General features: G+C 42.7%; 1 protein-coding gene across 1 annotated transcript; it reads right to left on the bottom strand.

Moving 5' to 3' along the window:
* Positions 1-22383, bottom strand: LOC117447712 (probable polypeptide N-acetylgalactosaminyltransferase 8). The gene is made up of 11 exons (XM_034084545.1): positions 22206-22383; positions 6026-6374; positions 5671-5837; positions 3864-4050; positions 2579-2776; positions 2313-2427; positions 1810-1995; positions 1080-1217; positions 844-936; positions 571-741; positions 1-120 (listed from the first exon to the last, which is right to left on the bottom strand). Exons 1-11 carry the CDS (start codon positions 22381-22383, stop codon positions 1-3), a joined length of 1902 nt encoding a protein of 633 aa, XP_033940436.1.
* Positions 22384-26971: the final 4588 nt, after the last annotated feature.

Raw genomic sequence — 26971 nt, 5'->3', positions numbered from 1 at the left:
TTAAAAGGCTTTGATTATGTGTTGGACTTCCCATCTTTGGCCAGAGCACTCCTGTATTACTAGTGTATCTTTTTTAATCTCCAGACATCTTTTTGTCTCTCTGTTCTTTATCTCCTTGCCCTAGAAAAGAGATTACATGTAAACAGTAGGTATACACATTACACAGTATGTCATCATGCAACATTTTGAACAATGAGTCACCATGAGCTAACCCACCCTATCATTTCAAAGGGTGGTACATGCCAAATTATGACAACTATGCATTTTCAGATTTGGTGAAAACAGACGTGGTTTGTGAAGTCATTTGATTAATATAGCGGTAAAACAATAACGTTTCAGATATGTCAAAAACCCCAACGGTTAGATATAACAACTCCTAGTGAAAGTTAACACAATTTAGTGTTAAAAATGTTAATTATAAATAAAAGTCTTAAACACATTATGCTACATTAGATGTTTATTTAGATGCTAATACTTTAACAACAACAATATCTTTGAACACAGGGCTTTTACTAGTAACAGTATTTTACCAGTTGCTTCTTTTGCTAGATTACATTTCATTAATAGTACCTGAGTGAAGTCCCAGTAGATCCCCATTTTCTTCTGCAGAGCCTCTCTGCAGTTGAACAGCCCTGGTTCTGTTTCTTTATTCCCAATGTCAGCTATACACCGGTTGTCATTGTACTTGTGGGACTTGATGCCGCCGATGTAGAGCTCTCCGTTTGATCGAAAATAAGTAATCTAAAAAGTATTTTAAAAAGCAGTTTTGGCAGTTAAATCAGCAGCAAATACGACAAAGATTAAGGATGAATCTTGACAACCACTTTTAGAATCTTAACTTGCCTGAGGTCCATAATAGTAGCAATTGTAGGCGATGGGTGTGTTTCCCGGCACTGGACCTTGGTCTAAGCACATGTTGGCATCAAGATTCTTCATCTTTAAGTAGGGGAGAAAAAAACAACTATATAAATGGGAGCTCAAATGAAGATAAAACATTGCTGTGTAGGAGTGAATAATTAAAACACACACCTTGCAATAATTCTACCACCATTCAAAGCATTAGATGAAACTAAACTTACTCCTCCATAGGCTACTAGGTTGTCCAAGGGATCCAACTTGGGATACACATTTTCCAGGTACCATTTGAAGGGTTTACAGTTCAACCTTTTCCTTAGTTCTTTCCTCTCCGTGACATTCCCAATGTCAATTCCATGATTCTGCAGGGAGTATGGTATAAATTGTTATTTTGTAGCTTAAGTGATTGAAATTCCCTCAAAGAGGCCCCCTTTATTGTCAGAAGTTAAGGGGGCACGGGAAAGAAATGCCCCGAGAAATCTCAAAATGCACATAAAGCTTTATCAATAGGCAATTATATTTCAGTCATAAAAACATACTGTCAAAAACACCAAGTATACTAAGCTTTAAGCTCCAAAAATAAATACTTTTAAATTGAATTCTAATACAAATCGACAGTGTTGTTATAGTTAGTTTGTTTCATCCTTTCTCAAAATGCCAGCAGGTTTGAGTTTGGAGATGATTGCTTCACGTATACAAAGTGCCAGAGGGCTTAATAAGAGTAAAAAAAAGGGTTACAATAACCAACTCCTGCTCTTTCACAGACATGACTGCACACTTCTTTGGGACAGCATCATTATGCTATTTTCAAATTGTTGGCACACGATGGTGATTAATGTATGTGTTATAATTTGGGGGCCATTTCACAATGAAAACAGCCACTTATTCACAATTTACTTTTAGTTTGAAGTGCCCACAAAAGTGCCACATTTAGTTTGCCCACAAATGAAGTACCTCAAATGGCAAGTTCCAAGCCAAATTGACATTGTGTTTGTATTCATCCATCCAGACTTCTGCTACCCTCATGGCGTTTCTCCTCATGGCTCCAGACAGATCAGGCATGTAGGGCTTGTGGGCCCTCTCAATGTGGGCGATCTTGGAGCATGGAACAACTTCAATACTGCCTCCACATGTCCACACCTGTACGAGCAGAAAACTAAACATGTTATCCTTTATACTCATTTATCAAATAGAATAATTGTTCTGTCAACAAAATTATTAGTGCAGGCGCAAAGCACACAGTTTGCAGGACACCATCTCTTCCTGGCAAAGTAGCCAGACGACCAATAAAGACTCCAGGAAGTTACCAATAAAGAAATAGCCACTATCCACATCTCTATCCTCTGTAACATAGCTGTTCACCTCACAATCATTAAAACAAAATAGTGACAGGGGTAATGGTGCTTAAAGCCTGAGACTGCATCAGATTTGATGGTGGATAGGCGACGCTTACTCACTCGAATTCCCAACTCCACATTTTCACCACCGTACACTTTCATTCCCTCATCGAGAACTCCAATTTCTCCTAGATACTTCCGGTCAGCCACTAGGATTCCCATGACAGATGGACTCCTGAAATAAAAGGAGTAAACTGTGAGTCGTGTATCATTTTAAACATTCTACAGTGGAATACATCAGTTTCATTTCAAATCATCAAGAACGCCTCATCCATGTTATATTTGTTTGAGACATGTAAAACTAGACTGGATACACTTTTACTTACTTTCCAGGCAGTGAGCCATCCATGAGTTTGTAATAATCGTCGGAGAAACTCTCATACATGCACCATAAAGCCCAGTCGAAGGCATGTGCGGCTGGTTCGTATGGAATAACTGTAAGGTCATCATAGTTGACTTTGTCAAACACAGGGGACGTCACCACGGTCCGATCCCCCTTTATCTGCGTCAGCAGAGGTTCAGCCCTGCATGAGTGAAAAGAAGGGAGGAGAGCAGGTTCACTCTTCACTTTGATCATTTGTCGAGCCCTGACAGTCGGTCTACTGGAGCAATTTGTTTCTGTTGCTTAAGAATGGAAGCTTTCATGTGTTGCAACCTTCCCACCTTTATTATTTATGGGACTGTGGTAATAAAGTTTGACAAAGTCAGAGACACCACATACTTTTACGATGGCACAATAATCGACCACAGGCTGTAATGCTATTAAAATGCCTGGCTAAAAACATTTCAGCAGGTAAAAAGATCAGTTTACCGCCACATAGACTACCAGGGATCTAGTTAATAGCTCAAATGTTAGGACAAATAAGTTAGCTGTGGTAATCGCAAAGATCCACCACTTTCATTTTCTTTCTGCTAATGCCTCTCTTTTCCAGCTGCTAAAAAGACTCATGTTTTAAGTTCGGCAGCCAATATAAACTTGATAGTGCATCCCAACACTTCCAGCAGCTTTTGCAGCAGTTTGAAGCAGACTGAATTGACTGTTGCAAAATCAGCTTGCCATACTATTACAGTATACATTTGTAATTTACTAAAAGGTTCAAGTCTGAGCAGCACTCGCCCTTCCCTCATTACCAACACTGCAACTCCCTTGTGCAAGCCCTTAAGCTTCTGATTGCCTCACTGCTGCTCAGTGGTCAAAAGATCAGGCTGCGGTTGTGATGGGATCAGACTGTTGTAGTGGGATGTTGCAAGTGTTTGAATAGGGTGTTCCTAAAGCTATTATTACAGGTGACTAAAGACTTTGGAAACACACCCTCCAGTTTAAAAAAAATTGCTGTGTACATTTATTAAATTGTGTAACATTGTGATTATTTCCGTATTGGCTTGGGAATAACACAAACATATCTTGTTGAGAGTAGTTTAAATGTTTTAAAAAATGTCTACGAAACTACATCCAGAAATATTGTCACCTTTCAGGAGTAAGTGTGCTTCCACTCAGCTGGCTGGCTCAAATGAAAAGTTAAATATTTTTCTCTACAAACATAACATACTTACTGTTAATGTTATAAATAAACTGACATTGAAAAGGATTTATTTTTGCCACACTCTTACCACATTTCATGGACTTCAATGTGTGCGTCCAGGATGGCCACCACGTCAGCAGTAGCAGCCCTCCACCCAGAAGCCCTGGCGTATGAAAGGCCTCGCTGCTCATTGTGCCTCACTCTTGTAAAGCGGAGGCCTGGGTTCTGCTGCTCAAGCGACTTCACATACACGTCAAAGTCACCCTTCAGATCCTCTTGAATTGAGAGGATAAAGTGGGAATATGTTATGACATTAGGGAAGAACAGGCGTGACAGATTTGGTTTTTCCAAAGCAAGGGGGTGATACCACTTATCTTAAATTATACTGAAAAGCGTTAGATGTTTAATTAATTATAGGATGGACAACTATTAGTTATATTAGTACAATCCAGTGCCGCAGCTCTAACATTTATAGTACGTTCTCCACCCTTCTTTACACAACTCTACTCTGTTGACTTCACTGGTGTCAATTCAGTTCTGTTAGCTATAAGCTAACAGAACTGAATTGACACCAGTGAAAACTCTGCAAGATAACATAAATGTTATCTTGCAGAGTTTGATTAAAGATTGATAGGGTTGGATATCGTTTTACAGCGAACACCTGGATAGCTTAGCATCAAGACTGTAAAATACATTTGCAGAGCATGGCCTTCTCCAAAGGTCACAAAGTACAAATTGCAGAAACTCTAAAAGCAGACTAATACATTATTTTACACTTACAAATGTTAAAATGTGTGGTTTTATTGGTGATAATGTGCTGGAGCTGTAGCAACATGTGTTTAAACTGATGAATTATATTTAGTTGACATGAAAGTGTTTCTTCAAAAGCTAAGATAAAACGTTACAGATATGACAGTAGCATTCATCTTCTGAACTTACTGTCACAATCCTAAGTTCATGTCACGGTTGCAGTTTTGTAGGTTTTTTTTGTGCTGTTTTCCATGTCATGTTTTCCACTGGTCCTTTTCCCTGTGTTTTTCCTCTTGTCATTAGTTTGCCTGGTGTGTCTAGTTATCTGATTGTGTTCACCTGTGGCCCTTGTGTTTCTCCTCCCCTGCCCGGCTGTTTCTCGTCTTGTGATTACCCCTCCCTGTATTTACGGCCCGTCCACACAGCGGCGTGCGTTGACGCTTCCCCATTCACTTTGAATGGGGTGACCTCACTTTTAGCCGAAATGCATCGTGGGAAGCGACGTGAAGCGTAGTTGGCGTGGCTCGCTGCAAAAGTTGAGCAATGTTCAACTTTTGACGCCTCGGCGAGGCGTCAGCCAATCGAATCATATGCCAGTACAAGCTCTAGCCAATCAAACCGCTGCTTGTGTGTCAGGGGCGGGAGATTCATGTGATTGGTTGTTGGTCGAGCTTCAGACATGCCCGCCGGCAAGCGTCAGCGCACGCCGCTGTGTGGACGGGCCGTTAGTCTTATCTCCTCCTGTGTTCAGTGTTGGTGCTTCTTTTGTATGTGACCCAGTTCACCGAAGAGTGTTTTGTTTGTCCAAGTTTATTTAAAGTCCTTGAAATAAAGGTATCGTCAAGTGTAATCTGCGTTTGGGTCCTACCTGCTTCACTCTGCGTAACACTTACTCTTGCCAAGAGGTGTATTTCCTTAAGTATGAAACAACTGCTTCAAAGCTGGAGGATCATTTGACAAAATGCCTTCTGGGAGATTTAAAAGAAAAGTATATTTATATAAAAAAAACTGATACAAATCAGGATTCCAGTCTAAAAGCAGCAATATATTTAAAAACTAAAAGACATGTTCCAGCAGCATGGGCATCTGTAAAAAGAAACAGGATTTAGCAGTAGCGTAATGTGATTCACTTGAAACATACACACCATTCGAGCTATTATCATCCACCAAAATAATCTCCTTCAGCAGGTTTTTAGGGGTGCGGTCGATGATGCTGCGCAGGGCTCTTTTGAGGATCGAAAGGCCCTCATTCAGGTAGATCAACACCACCCCGATGCTTGGCAGATCCTTTGGGTATGTCTTTTCAAGACACCTGTTCAGAAACACAAGGTACCCTTGTCTTTTTAACAAGCTGTGTAAATGTTTAATCCAAACAGACAGTAACAAAAAGGTGAAGGATTATCAGCAAACAAATTAGGTGAACTATAAACGACCTTTAACCCTGCATTGTGTACGAAGTGACATGGTAGTTATAGCTTCATAGGAGATAACAATGCGTACCTTTTATCCCTGGTATCTGCAATAGCACGATCTAGAGGAAGGCGATCGCTCAGAAACACGTTGTAGCCGTACTTATCAAACAAACTCTGTGCCTCTCTTTGCTCATCCTCAGACAGATTCCCACCCCACTCCTTGAACAGGGGGGAGTCAGGGAAGAGTTTATTTGACTTTTTCTTTACAGGGGCCTCCTGTTTTTCCTCGATCTTTGCTTGAGGTTCCTCTTTCTGCTCTGGGAGTTTCTGGACTGGTGGCTGTACAACCTCTGCAGCTTTTCTCCTTCGCTCTATGTCCTCTTCGAGCAATTTCTGCATGGTGTCCTGCTTCTGCTCAAAAGCTTTGAGTAGGTTGTCTTGACAAAACAAGCAAAATGAGAATCATTTGTTCTATTAACCATGATAATGAATTACTATATTGACCCACAGAACCAAATTTGGACATTTTTGACACCCTGACAATAATAAGATCAGGGGCCTCATTTATAAAGCAACCCTGTCTCCTAAAAATTACGTTCCCACAGAACTAAACTGCATTCTCAATTACGTTTAGCAAGAAACGTATTTTCTCCTACGTTACGTTCGTTATGAACATATCTCAAATACGTTTATTTTCTACATATCTTCTAGAAGCATATTTTCTCCCACGTTACGTTTCTTATGAACGTATCTTAAATACGTTTATTTTCTACATATCTTTGCCATTTATAAATATCATTTTAGAGCACACCTTTGAAATCAGTCGGCGAGGCTGTAATTTCGCCAGCTGTTACTCTCATGAGCGAGGCAAAAAATAATAGTTTTAACATGCCGAAAAGCTGCTGTGTTTTTTTATTGCACCTCAAACAATAAAACAAATCCAGAGTTACGTGTTTCTGTACTTCCTCTAAGAAGAAAGGACAGTAACAGAAGATCTCTGTGGCTTCAGGCTTGATCGCCGTTCAAATGACAGCGTTGGTTTCCCCAAAAGTGGGCGGGGCTGTAAAGTGACGTAGATTTTACTCTCATCTATTATTCAAAACCATCCTATTTATTCTAACGTAAATTACATGCCAGTGTTTTATGTTTTTATTTTAAATCGGATAATGTCTGACTTTTTTTCCCGTCTGTGAGGAAAAGAAATGGGGCTTACGCCCCGTCTACACTACAGGCATAACAAAATGCTTTCAACGCTTCGCCCATTCATTTGAATGGGGTGACGTAGAAGATTTTTAAATTTCGCCGAACTGCATTGTGGGGAGCATGGCATGGCTTTGCGCGAGCATCTATCGGCAAATGTCCCAGTCCTGTATGACTGTACTCTGTTCACCTACCGGGACCTAAACCGGAGGAACCAGGCATGGCGGTTTACTTCATTTTAACATTAAATGGACAGCTAGCAATGTAGCATAACATATAATAATAAAATAATAATATAAGTATAAGCATAATATATAATCTTATATCTTAATATATTAATATACCAATAATATATAATGTATATATATATATATGTATAATATACCAATATTACCCTTAATATATAACATAACATATAATACATGCACAGCTATCAAGCATAGACAGTATATTTAGCCAGCATGGAATGTAGCATAACAATAGCATTCATAAATGGAGGAATAATTTAGTAAATTCAAGAAATTAACTTTATTATTTATTAACTTTATTATTTCATTTCATTTTATTAGAGGATGTGTGCAAAAAGAGATGGAAGACTCTGAGGGACAGGTTCCGCAAGGAGAAGAATATGGAGAAGGAGGCAAAAAGAAGCGGGGCAGGGTCTGCAGGGGGGTTCAAGCCCTGGCATATCATGGCAGTGATGGGATTTTTAACCCCATTCATCATAGACCGTGAGACGTCCAACAATGTCCCCCGGCAGACCATGCCTCCATGAGGCTGATGACAAGGGGACAGAGGGCAAGAGTCCGCCTCGGGATACACCAGCTAATTTTTGACGTGGACCAGGAAACATTTCTAATTTAATAAGTTTTTCACACATACTGATCCACATAACATTTTTTTACACTCATCACTCATCACACACACTTCACTCACAACATTACCAAATAAAGTATGCTATTATGGCTATACTGTGTCTTCACTTGTTCATGTGGTTTGTCAGTTGCAACATACCAGAAGTTTCATGTATGTCGGTATATATAATGTGCTTTCTTCCGTAATTGTTCAGTGAAAACCTATTGAAATTATGAGTGGTTTATCAGTAAAAACAGGGCTGAAAGAAAAAGGTAGTTAGTCATATCATAATATAATAATATCAATTCAAGAAACATGTTTATTAGGAATGTTTGATTTTAAAATGGCTCATTTGGAATATTTGAAAATGGGTAGCTCTTAAAAGAGCTTTTGGTTTGGAGGAGCCATGGTGACCCTACACCACTTTATGCTGCCATGACAACACCCTCCTCATTCAAATAGGAGCAGAAGGTCTCCCGCAGTTGGATGGATCGGCGTGTGGCGTTGTTTGAGCCCATCATAGGTGCATCGCGCAGGGTTGGAGCTTCATCACTCCACTCTGCGACGACAGGTGTGCGTGATGGCCTTCCTATTGTCTTCCTGCGGAGGAAGTTGTGCAACACACAGGTGGCCTTCACACACAACTCTGTTACCTCCGGGCTGGTGGTAATGACATGCCGGAACATTCTCCACTGTGATGCGAGGATGCCAAACGCACATTCAACCACCAACCTGGCCCGGCTGAGACGGTAATTGAACAGCCTCCTTTCACGGGTGAGCTGACGTCCAGGGAATGGGCGCAGCAGGTTGGCCATCAGCGGAAAAGCCTCATCTCCAACCAACACATGGGGAAGAAGGCCGAGCCGCTCTGCTCCTGGGATGACGGTGTCAGGTGGTAGCTGCAGACTGCCATCTCGGAGGCCCTATCCAAAAGCAGAATTCCGCAGGCTCCCACCGTCGCTGCTCCTTCCAAAACCTCCGACATCCACTACCCTGAAGAGGTACTGGGCATCCACGACAGCCAGTAGTACCAAGGAGTGGGTGGACTTGTAGTTGAAGTAGAGGGACCCAGAATTTGCCGGAGCCTGGATCACCACGTGCTTCCCATCAATGGCACCAACGCAATTCGGAAAGTTCCAGCGCTCCTGGAACCCAGCAGCGATGGCTCTCCAGTCCTCCGTCTGTGGTACCGGCATGCCACTGTTGCATGCCCGACCCGATAGCTGAACGCTATGGTCCTGTATGAGTCATCGGTTGCCAGGTACCTGAGAAAAAAGTAATATACATGATTTTAAAAAATGTCATACGCCACGCACGCGCGCGCACACACACACACACACACACACACACACACACACACACACACACACACACACACACACACACACACACACACACACACACACACACACACACACACACACACACACACACACACACACACACACACACACACACACACACACACACACACACACACACACACACACACACAATACTGTGTTTACCTAGCTATCTTAATTAATAAACTAAATCACAGACTTCATTCATCCATTGCATGCATTCTCTCTCTTTATATACAGAGTCATATTAAAGAAGTAGAAATACACAAAACGTACCGTAGGCAGATGGCGAGTCGCTCGGCAGGTCCGATTGACAAACGCATACGGATGTCTGCCTTTGCAATCAGTGGACCGACTTTCCCCAGCAACTCGTCGAACACGTCTTTGCTCATCCTGAAGTACTGCTGAAACAGTACACCATCCAGGCGGAGCTCTTGGACAAGAACGTGGTATTCCCCCCGTTCCAGACGTTTTCTGAGTATCGGATGTACCCAACAGCGACGCACAATATGTGGCCTCCTGCGAGACATTGCATAAACCAACGCTACCCTTGCTACAAAACCGGCATCCATTTTGGCAATAGTGGAGAAGTAGCGGGCTTTTTTTTGCATTATATGCCGGGGGCGGGCGGGAGATTCCTGATTGGTTGTTGGTCGCCTTGGGCGCGAGAAATCGCCAAGCCTCAGACACGCCCAGCTTCAAGATTTTTTGATGCCTGTAGTGTAGACGGGCCGTTAGAGCCTCAAAATACTGAAATCTGTATTTTTGAAAATCTTTTTTTCTGTCTGTCTGGACCCGGGGAGGCAAGTGACGCAGGAAAATCTCTGTGAATAAAATCCGGGGATCTTCCCCCCCTAGCAGATTTAGCATTTTCTCCATTAGCTGGGATGGCTTGCTGTCTCCTAGGCCTTGAATGTCAAGTATATGGCGGGCCCTCTCCTTAGCAGATAAGCTAAATGTCTTAAGGAGAAGGGCCTTAATCGCCTCATATTTGCCATGGTGTGGGGGGGCTTCGATAAATCCCACCAACCTGGACGACGTGGAGCTCCCCAGCGCTGCTACCACATGGTAGTATTTCAGGTCCCCGTCACGGACCTGTTGGCAGGCGAAATGTGCCTCCACGTGTGCGAACCATGCCTCCGCTGCGTGCTCCCAGAATTCCGGAAGCTTTATGAAAACATCGCGCTCAGCCATGTTCGTTAATTTTCCGGAAACTTTCTCGGAAAAGTCAGGGTCACCAGTGTAGTGCCGTGAAAAGAGAGTCGGAGGTGGTGTATTAAGAATGGAGTTCCAATCTTTATTATCCATTAATATCAGAGAGGTTAACACATGCACTGCTCTGCCTGATGAGCTAGCAGGAATGGCAGCTAAAGCTACAGGTGTTCCCACTAAAGGGTCCGTGTGGCAACACAATAAGCAAGGTGAATTATGGTCCCACATGGTGTCACCACAACAGCTAATATAACAACACATTAGTTGTATTTCCTTTAACTGGTGGATATAGAGTTGCTGCGGGGAAGGGGGGGGGGGGTGAGATGCACAGGCTGCAGTGGAGACGCTGCGCACAGCTGATCGACAGCTGGGACACAAACCACCAAATACGAAAATATAATTCAGATCCAGTCGTCATGACTCCACTCTGGAAGGATTCCCCGATCATTTCTTACAGTCTCTCATCAAGGGGGTGTCACTCACCTGTCCCCGGTACAAACACACTGCCTGAGGAAGGCTATGGCCCGGGCCCTTTCTCATTTCTCGAACTCCCCTCCTCGACTCCCCTCCTCGACTCCTATCCTCGATACTTAGTCCCGCCCACAGGAGATGCGAGCGGAGGAGCCGAGGAGAGAGGAGGGGAAGCAGCAGGCGGTTAGAGAAATGAGAACTCCTCTCCTCTGAGCGGTCATTTTAAAGAGACGTCCATTAATGATGACAGGAGGCAGCAGCCCTCTGTCTGATGGACAGATGTGTTCATGACGACTTATATATTTACTTTGATTCATTCACAGTGCGGTATAATGAGACAATAATGGCTACAGATGCGGGGACACACACACATATATGTATATATTTATATACATATATACAATTTCAGAATCAAGCAGAGCACTCTCATAATAACGTAACACTATCAGAGACTGGATATATCCCCCCCACTCTCTGGTCGCTACAATGTGGAAAATAAATTACGGGCCAAAAGTTTTATTTACAAGTATTAAAAGTAAGCAGAGGACACCAAACCAACTGACACCTGTCTGTCTGCTGCATCGACGCACACACTGTACCACACACACCTACACCACACTCACGCATATACAGCTCCTAAAACAGGCTACAGCCGTGGTGTATTTTATTGTGAAGCACTAAATGGTTTTAGAAAAATATCGACTCTTTGTTTGTAGATATCTACTAAACTAAAGCAAAAAGAGTAGGCCTGTTCTACTGAGTGATATATAGTATACACACTGCTCTGCTTTCTGCACGGACCTCACAGCTGTTCTCACTGTAAACATCGCGTCGCAATGAAAGCAGTTAATAAAATAATATCCAGGGGATGCATGCAGAGCTGTCATTGGCTGAGATAAGTCCGGCCGTGCGTCACGAGTCTTTGAAACATCTCTGTTGCCGGAAATGCATCCACGAAGCAGCCGTGGAGGACCCATCAGTGTATCCTCGGTTAGAGCTCCTCCAGAGAGCCTCCTCGACGCTCGACGCTCGATCCTCGGTCCTCGAAGCGCATTTAGAGAAATGAGACGTCCTTCAACATGGCGCGCTGAAATTCATTTCCGGGTCACTACCGGAGGACCGAGGAGTCGAGAGAGGCTTCTCAATTCTTAAATGTCCCCTCCTCGACTCCCCTCCTCGAGACTTAGTCCCGCCCACAGGAGATGCGAGCGGAGGACCGAGGAGGGGAACCGAGTAGAGAGGAGGGGAAGCAGCAGACGTTTAAAGAAATGAGAACTCCTCTCCTCTGAGCGGTCATATTAAAGCGACGTCCGTTCATTATTACGTGGCAACAGCTGCATCATCTGTCCAGTGTTTTGTCATATTTTATAATCTCTGCTGGATCAGCTGAACATTGTTCCCCCACATATTTACTTTGAATTTATTGAGAGTGCGGTATAATGAGACAATACCAGGCTACAGATGCGGACACACAGACACAAATATATTTATATAAATATATGCAATTTAAAGTATGAGAGCACTCTCATAATACCGTAACACAATCAGAGACTGGATATACCACCCCCCCCCCCCCTCTCTCTAGTCGCTGAAATGGGGAATTGAAATTACGGGCCAAAAGTTGTATTTGCAAGTATTAAAAGTAAGGACATCAAACCAACTGAGACCCGTCTGTCCGCCGCATCTACGCACTGTACCACACACACACACCTACAGCCAGGGGCGGACTGGCCATCGGGACGTTCGGGACGAATCCCGATGAGCCGGTACTGAAGTGGGCCGGTCGGACGATGTGGGCCGGCCGGTAACCGGCAGGGCTCGACATTAAATGGCCCGCTGGCCCGGAACCACTATTTAGACACCCTGGGCCAGCATAACGTACTTTCCACTTGCCCGCTCGGGCCACTAAAAATATAAAAATGTTTCCTGTGGTATTGGTATTTTGACTAGCAATTTAGTTAAATTGTTTCGTTTATCAACGCTACAACATAGCGTTCCGTCACCACACGATATTACCGTTTACACAATACCGTTCCTTTGCTTGTAATCCCGTGTTTGTGTGTGTGTTCTCCGTGTGTGCTCTCCGTGTGTGTTCTCCGTGTGTGGTCAAAAACTGTATGGCCTTCCGGCGGAACCTCTCACCAACACACATAGGTTCCTACCTTTATACCCACAATTAATTGGCTCCTACACACCAGCCCCTAATTGATAGTACCGGTATCAATTGAAAACAATGAAGGAGCCAAATGTAAAAATCATATTTCAATACATAGAAATGCACATCCTACACTTCCTGTACTAAACATAGTTTAGTAATAGGTCGCACAATAATGTTGGTCATGGTCTGTAGCTTGACAGAGCGCACCAGTCCTCCTTTGTCAGGAAAAACCTCCAATACTTTGCCAAGAGGCCAGGAACCGCGGGGAGCTGAGGAATCCATGATGACTACAATATCACCAGCGACTATATTCCTTTTCCTTTGGATCCACTTTTGCCTCTCTTGTAGCAACGGCAGGTATTCTCGCACCCAACGCTTCCAAAATAGATCAGAAATGTACTGAACTTGTCTCCAGCGACGTTTCACATACATGTCAGATGGTTCAAACAATCCAGGTGGCAGAGCTGGTTTCCCTTTCAAAAGAAGAAGATGATTTGGTGTTAGAGGCTCCAAATCATTTGGATCGTCAGACAGCTTGGTGATTGGCCGATCGTTAAGAATGGCTTCAATTTCACACATGACTGTATGGAGTCCATCATCATTCAACATCTGTTGCTGCACAACTGAATTGAGGACGCGCTTTACCATGCGTATCAAGCGCTCCCAAACACCACCATGATGAGATCCTGCTGGTGGATTAAAACTCCATTCAACTCCAGCTGAAATTAGAGCTCCTTGAATCTTCTCATTATTCAATGCAGCGAGGGCCTCTCTTAGTTCTCTTTCTGCTCCAATGAAGTTGGTTCCATTGTCTGACCTCATATGAACAACTTGACCTCTTCTACTGATGAAACGTCTTATAGCATTTATGCATGCGTCAGTGTCAAGAGAGGGTGCAACCTCCAAGTGAACTGCTCTACTTGTTAAGCAGGTAAATATCACTCCATAACGCTTGCAAGTAGATCTGCCCCTTCTGATTTCAACAGGTCCAAAATAATCCACTCCAACATTGGTGAATGGAGGTAGATCTGGAATAATTCTCTCCTTTGGAAGATCTGCCATTTTTTGCTCCATAGCTCTTCCATTGTAACGTCTGCAAAAGTGGCATGACGATATGATCTTCCTTATGGCAGAGTTAGCACTTGTTATCCAATATTTTCTTCTCAAAGCAGACAGTGTATGGTTTCTACCGCTGTGCCCTAGTAGTTGATGAATGTCCTTGAGGATGAGTGTGGAAATATGCTGCTCTTTGGAGAGGATCAATGGATGTTTCACCTCCAAAGGCATTGCTCCTTTGCTTAGCCTGCCACCAACTCTTAGTAGTCCATCTTCCAGAATCGGATCCAGCTTGTAGATGGAACTGTGTCTGCTAACTGTTCCTGTTTCAGATGTTAAAGAAGTGATTTCATCCTTAAACCTATGCTGCTGACCGTAGCGTATTATAGCCAACTCAGCTTCCAAGAGATCTTTAGGTGTCAAGATGTGACTCTCCGGGTTGACTTTGAGTTTCAGTCTTTTCACTTGACCAGCTTGTGCAGAGGGATTCAAATCCTTTCTTTTACGACACAACTCCAACAGAATTGTCTTCAGCCTGATAAACCAGGCCACCGACACTTTGAGCTTTTTCCAGTCTGAGAAGTAAGTCATGAGCTGGTCTGTTGCATCAAGTGATCCATTGACTATGATATTAACCGAGGTATCTTTTCTGACTTCTGGGTCAACCAAATCCAATATGACATCACCGCCATAATATGTAGGCCATTCCTCTTCAGATTTGACAAGAAACGTGGGACCCTCAAGCCAACTGCGGCTCTTCAGAAAGTCAGGGATCTTCATTCCTCTGGATGCAGCATCAGCTGGGTTGTCTTTGGTTCCTACATGCTTCCATTGACATGGTCTTGAAACCTCTCTTATGGTTGTGATCCTATTTGCCACAAATGTGTGGAAACGCTTGTCCTCGTTGTTAATGTACTTCAGAACTGAAGTACTGTCTGTCCAAAACACAGACTCATCCAAATGAAGTTGAAGCTCTGATTTTAACATCATATCCACTCTGGCAGCCAGAACAGCAGCTGTTAGTTCCAGTCGTGGAATGGTCACCATTTTTATGGGTGTAACTCTAGCCTTTCCTAATAGGAAAGCAACATGAACATCACCTTTGCAGTTCATTAGCCTGATGTAAGTTACAGTCCCGTAGCCATTTTCACTGGCATCAGCAAAGTGATGTAGTTGAGAGTGTATGGGTTCACCGAAGTCCTTTGGCTTCATACACCTGTCCACTTTGAGTGATGCCAACAGCTTAATGTCCTCCAACCACCGTCTCCACTGGTGTACGATATCTGGTGGAATGGCATCATCCCATCCACAGCTTCTCCTGCAAAGCTCTTGTTGCATTATCTTGGCTGGCAAAGTGACTGGTGCCAAAATACCCAAAGGATCATACACCGAGCTTGTTGTGGACAGCATGCCACGTCTGGTTAGAGCCTGCTGTTTCACTTCCATCTTGAATTTAAAGGAATCTGACTCGACGCACCAGAGTAGTCCCAAAGCTCTCTCAAGAGGAAGATTGTCTCTATCCAGATCCAGGTCCTTTAGCTCTTTAGCCTTCTGCTCTTCCGAGATTGTCTCCAAAACTGCCCGACTATTGCTGATCCATTTTTCCAGCACAAAACCTCCTCTTTTACAGAGAGCATTAAGATCTTCAACCATTTGTATTGCTGCCTTCTCTGAGCCCAAACCCATCAAACAGTCGTCCACATAGAAATTTCGCTTAACTGCTTCAACAGTCTCAGCAGAAAAGTCAGACTTGTTGTCGTCAGCAGTTTTCCTTAGCGCATAGCTAGCGCAACTGGGAGAAGAGACAGCCCCAAACAGATGCACCGTCATTCTGTATTCCTGGATCTCTCTGGTGAAGTCTCCCTCTGGCCACCAGAGAAAACGAAGGAAGTCTCGGTCTTCTTCTGTGACTTTGACCTGGTGAAACATAGCCTGTATGTCGCCCATGAACGCCACAGGTTCCTGCCTGAAACGAGTGAGAACTCCAAGCAGTGAACTGGTGAGATTGGGACCTTGATAAAGTACATTGTTTAATGATGTTCCTTTAAATGTGGCACCACAATCAAACACCACTCGGAGAGAACCTTTTCGTGGATGGTAAACACTGTGGTGTGGGATGTACCATAATTTTCCACTGCCACAGTGCTGCTGTGTTGGTACCTGTTCAGCATAACCCTTTTCAATCACTCCATTCAGAAAGCTGGCATATTCCTTATGCAATATTGGGTTACTCACAAATCTTTTCCTCAATCCAAGTAGCCTTTGCTTTGCAACTGCAACGTTGTTTGGAAGAAGGACGTCAGGTGTCTTAAGGGGCAACTTCAGGCTGTACCTGTTGTCCTGTAATGTTGCAGATGTATTCATGATTTTCATAAATGTTTGGTCTTCCCTTGACATCTCTTTTTCCTCTGAGGGCTTTTCATTAAAGTCATGATTATACTGACTGCTAAGCATGAGCTCCAATTTGGAAACAGAAATCCTATTCACCACAACAGAAGCTTGCTCCATGTCAACATCGCTGCCATTGCTGCTTCCATGTAAAGGACCATTGATGGCCCATCCCAACACTGTTCTTATAGCGTATGGGCCATTTCCACAACTGTTGACAATTTCCCAAGGTTCCAGTATCTTGGGAGCGTTGGTTCCAATCAACATGTCAACATTGGCATTTATGCTGGGGATATGAACTTTTGACAAATGATTCCACCTCTTAACATCTGCGGCTGTAGCAATGTGTTCTTTGGTTACTGGCATTTGCTTCTGTGTGAGGACTTCTGGAAGAGAATAAAAGTTATTTCCCTCAAGACCAGATACCTCCATCCCAAATAAGGAGTAAGCTGGAACGACCTTTTTCTGTCCCATAGTCTTCAAAAGAAAATTAGTTATTTTTCCTGTGATGTTTAATCTGTGCATGAGATCTTCCGAGCAGAATGTGGCTGTGCTTCCAGGATCTAAAAATGCATAGGTCTGTATAATCTCACTTCCTTTTGTGGACTTGACCTGCACTGGAATAATTGAAAGAATGCAGCCATCATTTCCGGCCCCTGTACGTCCACATGTCTGAGGGGGTGCTTGTGATTTAGCGGTTTGTCCCAATTCCACATTAGATGTATTTATGTGGAGCGCAGTAGGATGTTGCTTTTCACAAACCTCACAGATCAAGCGTTGTTTACAGTCCCGGCTTATGTGTCCAATACACAAGCATCCAAAGCAAATTCCTTTCTCCTTTAGAAATTGAATTTTGTCTCTGTGCTTCCTTTTGCTGAACTGCTTACATCTGTCCAAAACGTGAGTGTTGTGATCACAACAATGACACACCAAGCTCTCCTGTGGTTTTGAGTTATTTGTCGTTTTAATTCCGACCTCACTCATTGGGAATACTGTAGCGGCAAAACTACTTCCTTTCATTCTGTTCTTTGATTGTGGCTGAAACATGTTGGAAGATTTGATAGCAACTGATTTATGTCCTGAATCCTCGATGTCTCCAAAGATCGGATCAGAAAGGACTCGTACATGCCTCTCAATGAATTTGACCAAGTCAATGAAATGAGCTCTGTTGTTTGAGGCTTCCATGATGTTATGAGCTTTGTTTCTCCATTGTTCCCTTAGTTTGTATGGCAACTTGAAGAAAACCATTTTCATATTGGAGGGCATATCCAACTCCTGCATGTACTGAAGTTCTTCCATCACATTAGCACATCCACGCAGAAATAAAGCATAGGCTTGTAGTGCTTTAATGTCTTCTGCCTTTGTTATTGTTGGCCAAGCTAGAGCCTTTCCTATGTAAGCAGCAGCGATCTTGTACTCGTTCCCAAAATGTTCTTGCAAAAGACCCTTTGCCACAATGTAGCCACGTTCTGGAGCCATATGCTGGCAGCTACGAACCAGTTCCTGTGGCTGTCCTTTTGTGAACTGTTCTAAATAGTACAAGCAGTCGGCTTTGCTGGCTTTGTTTTCCACTCCTTGTTCAAATGCTTTAATGAAAGCCTTGTACTGAAACAGGTCTCCATCAAAGATAGGAATGTCTCTTGCTGGTAGAGACAGTAAACGTTGCTGGTGAACCAGTGCAGCTGTTATTTCATTTTGCTTTTGCATTATCGTGAATAAACCTTCAGGTGGAATTAGATTGATTTGCTGATGGTGATTTTCCTGTTGCCTTTCCCATGCAGTTGATTCACCAGTTATCAACCCATGTGATGTTCCCAGATAATGTTGCTTTTGTACATACGCATCTTCCTTAAATGCAAACTGCCTTTCAGCTTGCTTTGGTCCCATGTCCACCTTTGTTGGTTTGCTGGAGGATATTTGCCATGATGTGGAATCATACTCCTTTGCCAGGGGGTTAAGTATGTTTAACGATGCCAGTTTCCTTTTTTCCTTTTCCAGGTATGAGTTCATTCCATTTGTTGGTGCAAGCGAGGAACGTCGTGAATGTGAACCCTGTAAAACTGCTAGCCTAGCAGTAGATATAGCTAGCTCAGTTTCCAAATCAAGCTTTTCCTTTTTCCGCTTTAATTGTAGCTTTAATTGTAGCTCCTGTTCCTCCAGTGCATGCCTCTCAGTTAAGCCTGCCATGCGAGCAACAATTGCAGCCTTTTCTGCTGCTGCTATAATTTGTGCAGATGAAGTTGTACTTGACTTTGTACTGCTGTCACTTTTGTTTGAACATTTACCAACATTAGAAACACTGTCATCAGGATTGATTTCATCATTATTATCACCAGTACCTTTGGTTTCACAAACCCACACCTTGATTTGGACAATAAATTCATCATTGAACATCATTTTGGCTTTAAACCATGTTTCATGTCTTTCTCTTTCATCATGTGGCAATAAACCCATTAAAGTGTCATGCATAGACCTGGCTTCAACACACAATTCAATATAACCATCCAGAGCATTTTGAACCTTAGCATGTTCAGCACTTAACATCAAATCTTTTATACTTGTTCTTAATTTGCTAGCTTTATTTAGCTTAGCCTTTCTGCCATTTTGCAACCTCTCAAGTTTTTCCGCAAGTGCTTTGGCAGAGAGTTTAACTACCCGCTTAGTGCTTTGCGCATCACTACAGCCGGCCACGCTATCCAGCTTGCCAGCTGCTGGCAGCGCGTAATCTGACGCGCTGTCAGCTGCTGGTATGTCCGCAGAGCGCTCCTCCATATTTGAATGTCTTAAAGTCAAACGGATTGTCACAAATCAATCAGTACAATACAAGCGCTTATTGTTCATCCTTTTCACAACCAATGCATTGGAATTACGCCCCTTATGTGTGCACACAACTTAATTCCTATGGCCATTTAAACCGGTTGTAGCGCGCTACACATACCTCCTCAGATGAACGTAGTTCCGTGCCAAGCGGCGAAAAGCTTCCCGGCACCATTCAGCGCGTTGCTCCTGTCGCCTTCCTGTGCAGCAGATGAGCAAACGAGTTGTAGCCGTCCTCCTCTCGGCGTCAGGTGGCTGCTAACAGCTGTGCAGCCGGCGTGTTGTTTTCCTCCTCTCGGCGTCCGGTAGAAGGTGAGCAGCCGCTCTCAGCGTTCCATAAACGCAACGAAAAAATGTCCTCTTGTGTTACTCCAAAAAAGGCAAGTTTTTGACTATTTGTAGAGGCTAAGCCAACGCTTTAAGCCTCTGAGGATCCGCTTGGTGGGTGTAATTGACGCACACAAGTTTGCTGCTGAATAAATGTTAGAAACCAAGTTTCCAGTTTGAAACGGTCCATTTATTTGCTTCTTTTCATGTTCACCACACGATATTACCGTTTACACAATACCGTTCCTTTGCTTGTAATCCCGTGTTTGTGTGTGTGTTCTCCGTGTGTGGTCAAAAACTGTATGGCCTTCCGGCGGAACCTCTCACCAACACACATAGGTTCCTACCTTTATACCCACAATTAATTGGCTCCTACAGGTATCGCTGACCCCTGACAAGCACTTAGAATTATATTGTCAAACATTTTCCTGTTCTAGATAATTCACAGTTGAACAAACTGGAAAGAAGCCACAAACTAGGATAAATATCTTTTTTTTCGTGAGCAATGCAGCCTGTGGTTAAAGGAAATTATATTTTAAATAACATTTTAGACAAATGTTAATGACTTACTGCAGGTTTTGATCAGTTGAGATGAGAATGTACTGTATCAATAGCCAGTGATGTACCTGAACGCGTTCAATGAACGATCGTTCATGAACGCGTTCATATTTTGGGCGAACGTGAACTGAACGTACTGTATTTCCGCTAGATGAACGTAATTGAGAACGCGTTCATTCTCAGCGCTGTATAACGGCGTTCAAAAGTGCGTTCATTCTCAGCACTGTATTATATAACGGCGTTCAAAAGTGTGCCAGATTTCATATGCCTTTCAGCCGAAATCCCAGTTAAAACACACAGTAAACAGGCTTCAAAATAATGCGGAAAACCACCCAATCTGGCAACAGCAAGCTGCCTGTGACGCGTACGCGCCTGTCACCCCTGGCTGTCGCACTAAAATATAAATATATTAAATATATCAGACTCCTCACAACAAACAATGTGGAGCCGCGGAACCGGCGAGCATTGAATGAATGAATGAATTAGTATGGACGAAGCCGAGAGCAGCTGGAGCAGCACTCGCTCAGATTGAGACTCTATGGTAGGGGTGGGGAATCTCCGGCCTCCGGGCCGTATACGGCCCGCGAGACAATTTGGTACGGCCCTCGAGGTAATTTATAAACACACGCAAAAAATAAAAAAATTAAAGAAATCTAGACCGCAAAAAAATTAAACAAGCGAGTGCCTGTTTTTCCTGGCCAAGGTCAGGGTCCTTGAACACAACACGAGCCTAACGTGTCATCACGTGGTATATGTCTCGACTGACAGGGGTGCAGTTCTGACGGAGAGCACCAGAAAGCCACTCCAGCACTTCAGAAATTGCAGTACCGATAAATCCATACACATGCCGCAGTTTCTGCGTGTCTGTGTCTTTAGTTGAAAGCCCAGTGGCGATCTGCTCATCTGTCATACTGATCAGACAGTCAATAACTGTGTTGTTATCATTAGCATCTGGTTAGCTAGCTATGCTAACGGATATAAGAAGCTTTTTCTACAACCAGTGAGGTAAAGGCACATCTTTATATGATCATTATAGTTATAAAAAAAGGTTCCCCACCCCTGCTCTCCGGCGTCGGCGTATGAGCATTTAAACGAGTTTTACGTTAAAGTCAGTACTGACTCAGACGGAAAAAATCAAACGTTTGCCTGTAAACTGTGTCCGCCCGGTTTGAAAAAGCAAGTCCGTACATCGACGGCGTCGACAACAAACCTTAAACGGCACATTGAGAATAAGCACACGACTAGCCTTTCACGGTATGTGTGAGTGGCGAATAAAAAAGAGAGCCAAAACAGATCCACTACCACCCAAATCCCATTAACATCGTACAGGAGACAAATAATAGCTCGCAGCAACGTATTGAAAAAAGAACTATAAACTATAAATTAGTTCATTTTTGAAACCATGAACTTTAGTTCAACATTTTGAACTATGAACTATGAACTGAACTAGTTCATTTTAAAATTTGTGAACTGTGAACTGAACTAGTTCATGTAGAAAGTGAACTTTCCCAACACTGTCAATAGCACACATTTGAACCTCAGTAAGCAACATATGTATATGAATATATTAAAATGTATAAACACATCGATAAATGTTGGTTCATTTTATTTCAAACTTTTTGTTATATGCTACCTTTAAAAAAGTTGCCATTTTCTAAGGGCACTTTTATACATCATTACAGATATTGATATATCTGAATGAAATGAGCATGGAAACATGAATATAAAAGCACAGGATGTCTAATAACTTAAGTTTAATCCAATTAAACATAATTGCCTTACAATTTCCCATCTTTATAGGCTACCGATTAAACCGGATTAAAAAAAAAAGTTAAAAAAGTGTAACATGAACTTAGAAAAAACAAATAATTTCCTTGACTCACAGAGGTTGTTGACGCTTGTCTCCAGGTCAGATAGACTCCTGATCACCCGAGGAGGTTCAATATCTTTTTCGGACCCCGCTGTATCCTCATATCCACTCTTTATATACAGGCTCACGTAGAAGATGAGCCCAATGATCATTAATATGAGGACTGGTCGCTTTAATCCTGCTCCTCTCATACTGATAGCAGACCCGACGACTGCACAACTATGCAGCTGGTAAAATGCACATTGGGTTGTAGGTTATTTTTGTTGAAAGGCGTGATGAGACCTGCCCATAACCTGGCGCAAGTGCTCCTAATTTAATAATTAGTAACGCCCCCAGCTCTGGTAGTTGCTTCCGCTGCTAACCGTTTGATAAAATGCAAGCAAACCTAGTAAACACTCTATCGTTGTGAAATAAGATTTGAAACAAGGACACAGGTAACAACCATTCCTGTGTGTAAAAGTGGAACAAGGGGGTAAAGAAAAAGCAGTTTTCAGACGTAAGTACACTCACAGAAATATTTAACCCTAACTTTTAAGATTTATGTAAAATAATTACATGACAAAGTTCCATTTAATTTTTTTAATATTTTGAACATAAACCTAACTAATAAACTTTACATGATGCATATTCATCAGTGTAATAAGACCTACTCATTTGAAATGCATATTCACCAGGTTTATGTATTCAGTATTGATATAATTTATTGAATTTAAATGCATATTAATCAGATTATGTATTCAGAATACATTAAGTATATTTCTTTGAATTACATAGTAATTAGGTTACCTATTCAGATGAATAATGTGTATGTGTTTGAAATACATAACAATTAAGCTTAAATTCAATCAAAATGCATTAGATTTATGTATTTTTGTGATTAATATCCAATTAATTTGTCTATTTTCTGTTCAACAATATCTCAATGATTCATACAATTAGACCACCTTGTTGATTCAACAAATGTATTAACATGAAAGCAAACCTCTTCTCTTCACACAGACACAGTACTCAGCAGGTAGTGTAGCTCTTCAAGCAAGGCATCTACTGCTGTAGATGGAACATGTAAAACGATAACTTTAATAGAACAGAGGCAAGTTAGGAACGTTAAACAAAGTGTTGACTGAGCACCTGCCGTTTCTAGCTTTCTGTGAATCACCTGAGCAATTTGAGTTTCAGTGCTTGTACTTTGTGGGAAAGCTTGGACAATTCCAGGTCCATCAGGACCAGGAACCCATTTTATTCAGAGATCTGTGAAGGAAATTAAAACATTCTCATCAGTGATCAATATCTGAAAGAGCCAAATAAGAAACTGTTCTTTGATACAATGTAGGGGAGAAAGGACAGTAGGAAAGAGGCAAACCTCTTCTGTCCACCCCCCGCTCCCTCACTCCTACCCTCCGCCATCTCTTCTCACCTCCTCTCTCCTAATCTCCTCTCATAGGGTAAGGTTTACTCCTCCCTCCTATCCAACCCTCTCCAAACCTCTCTTGTGCTGTCCTCCCTCTCTCCTAACCTAATTCTGTTTCCTGTTAGGAAATAGAAGGAACTAACCTTTCCCTATCCTGACCTTCTCTCCCCTAACCCATCAACCCTTGAAAATTCCCCCTTCTACTAAATAGAATCAGTCCCAACAGCCAAAACAAAGTATCCTTACTACTACACTGTTTTATGACTTACCTCTTGACATCCGGCTTTGGCTTTACTGACTGCCTCAGATCCTCAGCTGCCTTTTGACAGAGAAAAACAATAATTATCCCATTATTTCTCTCCATGGATATCAACCCTAAATACACTACAAGGTACGGTAAAGGAGGAAGACAGGAATGGCATTATCTTTGTAAACTACATTGTAGAAAAAAATCGAGAATTAACCCATTTAGCCCTACTTTTACACCTTTTTAAAATCCTATGCTTTATGTATGAGTTAAGTTACACTGTGGTAGGAGGTAACACACAATAAAGCTATATGTGTGAGAGCAAGAGAGAGAGAGACACAGACAGACAGAGAGGGAGAAGATCTAGAGGAAGAGAAAAAGCAGGACAGAGAGAAGAGGGAGACGGCCAGACACAGAAAGAGGGAGGGAGAGAGACAGAAAGGAGAGAGTTGGGTGAGACAGACAAAGTGTGATAGGATAGAGAGGGAGAGAGAGACCAGTTGATCAGTCTTGTGTTGGTTAGAGTTCCAGTCAACATGTCCACTTACTGGCAATAACTTCAAGGAAGACAAGAAGGCTTCCCTCTCTCTGATGTTCTCAATGCGTTTGAGTTCATAAGCAGACAGTCCACAACATGCATCCTAGTGACACATTTGAATACTTTATTTGGTTCCACAAATTATATTACATAAGACAGGGAATCAAATATATCAGGGCTAAGCAGCACAGAACACTTAGGGGAACACATAGCACCTCCTTATCCACACGGCTAAGCTGCCAATAATAGCTGAAACAGAGCAATATTTGGCAATTTGTTGCACACACACACACACACACACACACACACACACACACACACACACACACACACACACACACACACACACACACACACACACACACACACACACACACACACACACACACACACACACACACACACACACACACACACACACACACACACACACACACGAGAATCAAGCTGATCAGATTCAAGAATCAAAACCGACCTGACATAATCTGAAAGGCCTTTCTTACTAAATAACATTTCCAAAACAGGTGTCAATTACATAACTGCTGCTTTATGAGAACTATCAAGTTTCTGTGTCCTCACCTTCTTGTTTGGGGCAGAATTGTCGTCACTGGCATATTGGAGGCGCTTAGGTGCCAGGACCCGACCCTTAACCTCAAGCTCCTCCGGACCATGTGGATTTACTTCCTACAAGTAACAGTAGTACCACCATTGCCTTGAGGGAATTTCTTACTCAAAACAAACAACCCATTGGACTCAATGACAAACTATTGGTGTTCAAGGTCAATGTGACCTAATGTCCATCCCATTCTCATGAACGCCACATGTTATCAGGCACACCTGGAGGGAAATTAATTACATCTGGCACAAAGGACAGAAGGATGACAAACTTACCACATATTCTTTGACTAGTGTGTCCAGGTCTTCATTGAGGTAGATGCTCAGACAGCTCAGCACACAATCACGCCTCATGTTGATGTCTTCACTCTGAAACAAACATTACATGATTCCATGCTGGTCAGTGTCAGAGACGCATGTGCTGAGGCCAGCCAAGCCACTGACATTTCCCTCCTTGACCATCCTGAACTCACCTGGTTTCACCCCACTCAGTTAAAACTCACACAGGTCTGAGCCCGTTCACTACACAGTAATTTTGAAAGTGCCTATCCTTTTCCAAACCGTTAACAAAAGGAGCTTTCCCATATGGCCGAGTCAAACAAACCATATGTGTATTAGGTTAGACCAAAAAATACTTACATTATCTGTCTTTGCCATCACGGCTCTGATCTTTCTTCCTGCAGCTCCACCTTTGGTATGGAAAACTCTGATCAGGTCGTCGGTCAGGTGGTCCAGTTCTCCAAGGAATTTGGAGGTCAGAGGTACAGCCGCATAAACTCCAAGTTGATCTGTAAAAGACAACACAGACAGGACACAGACTTAAACAGGGGCAGCTGTAGCTCAGTTGGTAGAGGGGTCATTCATAGACCGAAGGTCAGTGGTTCGAATCCCGGCTCTGACTGTCATGTCAAAGTGTCATTGAGCAAGGCTAGCACACTGCACAGTTGGGTGCACAAAAGCGCTATTTAAGTGTAGACCATTTACCAGATGTGTGACATTAAATACATGAGTTACTAAACTTCAGATTCACACTTACCTCACTGACGTCAAATAGTGCTGGCCATTTGTTTAGGAACTCTGGAATAATTGGCTCCTGGAGAATCTCCTGTCTCCTAAGCGAGAAGGTACGCTGCATCTTCTCCTTAATCACGGCCTCGTCCTTTTTCTTCTTTTTTACCTGAAATGGAATGAAACTTTATTGTTATTATACAGTACAGATTCTTGTAAAACGAGATTTGGTTAGAAACTCTCCGCAAGGGTACACACAATACAATTGAGAAACAGATAATAGAAAGGGAAACGCTAAGCTAGATGCTAGACAATATGATTAGGGAGTAAGAATATTATACAAACTGAGTGTAATAGATAAAGAAAAATGAACTGTGCAAAGTAACCAGAAAACAGCTGAAGTGTTCAGTGCTGTGCAAAATGAACTGTTGGGCTGCTTGAGCTGAGCTGGACAGGAAGTATAGTGCAAAAAAACATGACAGGTGAAAAGCTGTGATCATGTACATACTGGTCATACCGTGAACATAGTGTAATTATGGATAGGTAAGATACAATGTATTTCACATTATACCTCAGTCAGTCGAGCCACCCTTTCCACCTCCAACCCGTCTCTTGTTTCACCACTAGGGATGTTTGGACAGAAATGTATATCTCCCTTCCTGGGCTTCCTGATGTTGGCTGCTGGCCACTTCGCTTGTTTTTCAGAGAGTTGATGGCAACCTCGGGGTGTCCAGCTCGGCTGAGGAGAAGACAGGGTTTCCCACACATAGACTATACTTGGGCGGGCCGCCCAGGTATATTAACGGCCGCCCAAGTATATTTCGCGACCCATTTAGGTTTTTTCTTTTTAATACCTTTTTAATAATTTTTTTTTTTAGAATTTTTTTTGTATTCGTCCGTGACCACGACGCCATCTGCGATCGATTAACTTGTGGACAATGATCCCTCGCTCCCTTGCACTGA

The sequence above is a fragment of the Pseudochaenichthys georgianus genome, chromosome 6 (assembly GCF_902827115.2).
Source record: "Pseudochaenichthys georgianus chromosome 6, fPseGeo1.2, whole genome shotgun sequence".
Lineage (NCBI taxonomy): Eukaryota > Metazoa > Chordata > Actinopteri > Perciformes > Channichthyidae > Pseudochaenichthys > Pseudochaenichthys georgianus.
This window is presented reverse-complemented; position numbering and strand designations above follow the sequence as displayed.

What these genes read in the sequence shown, in the direction of transcription:
- LOC117447712 (XM_034084545.1), bottom strand. Translation starts at nt 22,383, where the DNA reads ATGAGAGGAGCAGGATTAAAGCGACCAGTCCTCATATTAATGATCATT. An exon ending in GACAAGCGTCAACAACCTCT is followed by an intron (nt 6,375 to 22,205) that starts GTGAGTCAAGGA and finishes TGTTTTGTCAAG; the next exon opens with ACAACCTACTCAAAGCTTTT. An exon ending in GCAGATACCAGGGATAAAAG is followed by an intron (nt 5,838 to 6,025) that starts GTACGCATTGTT and finishes GTTTCTGAACAG; the next exon opens with GTGTCTTGAAAAGACATACC.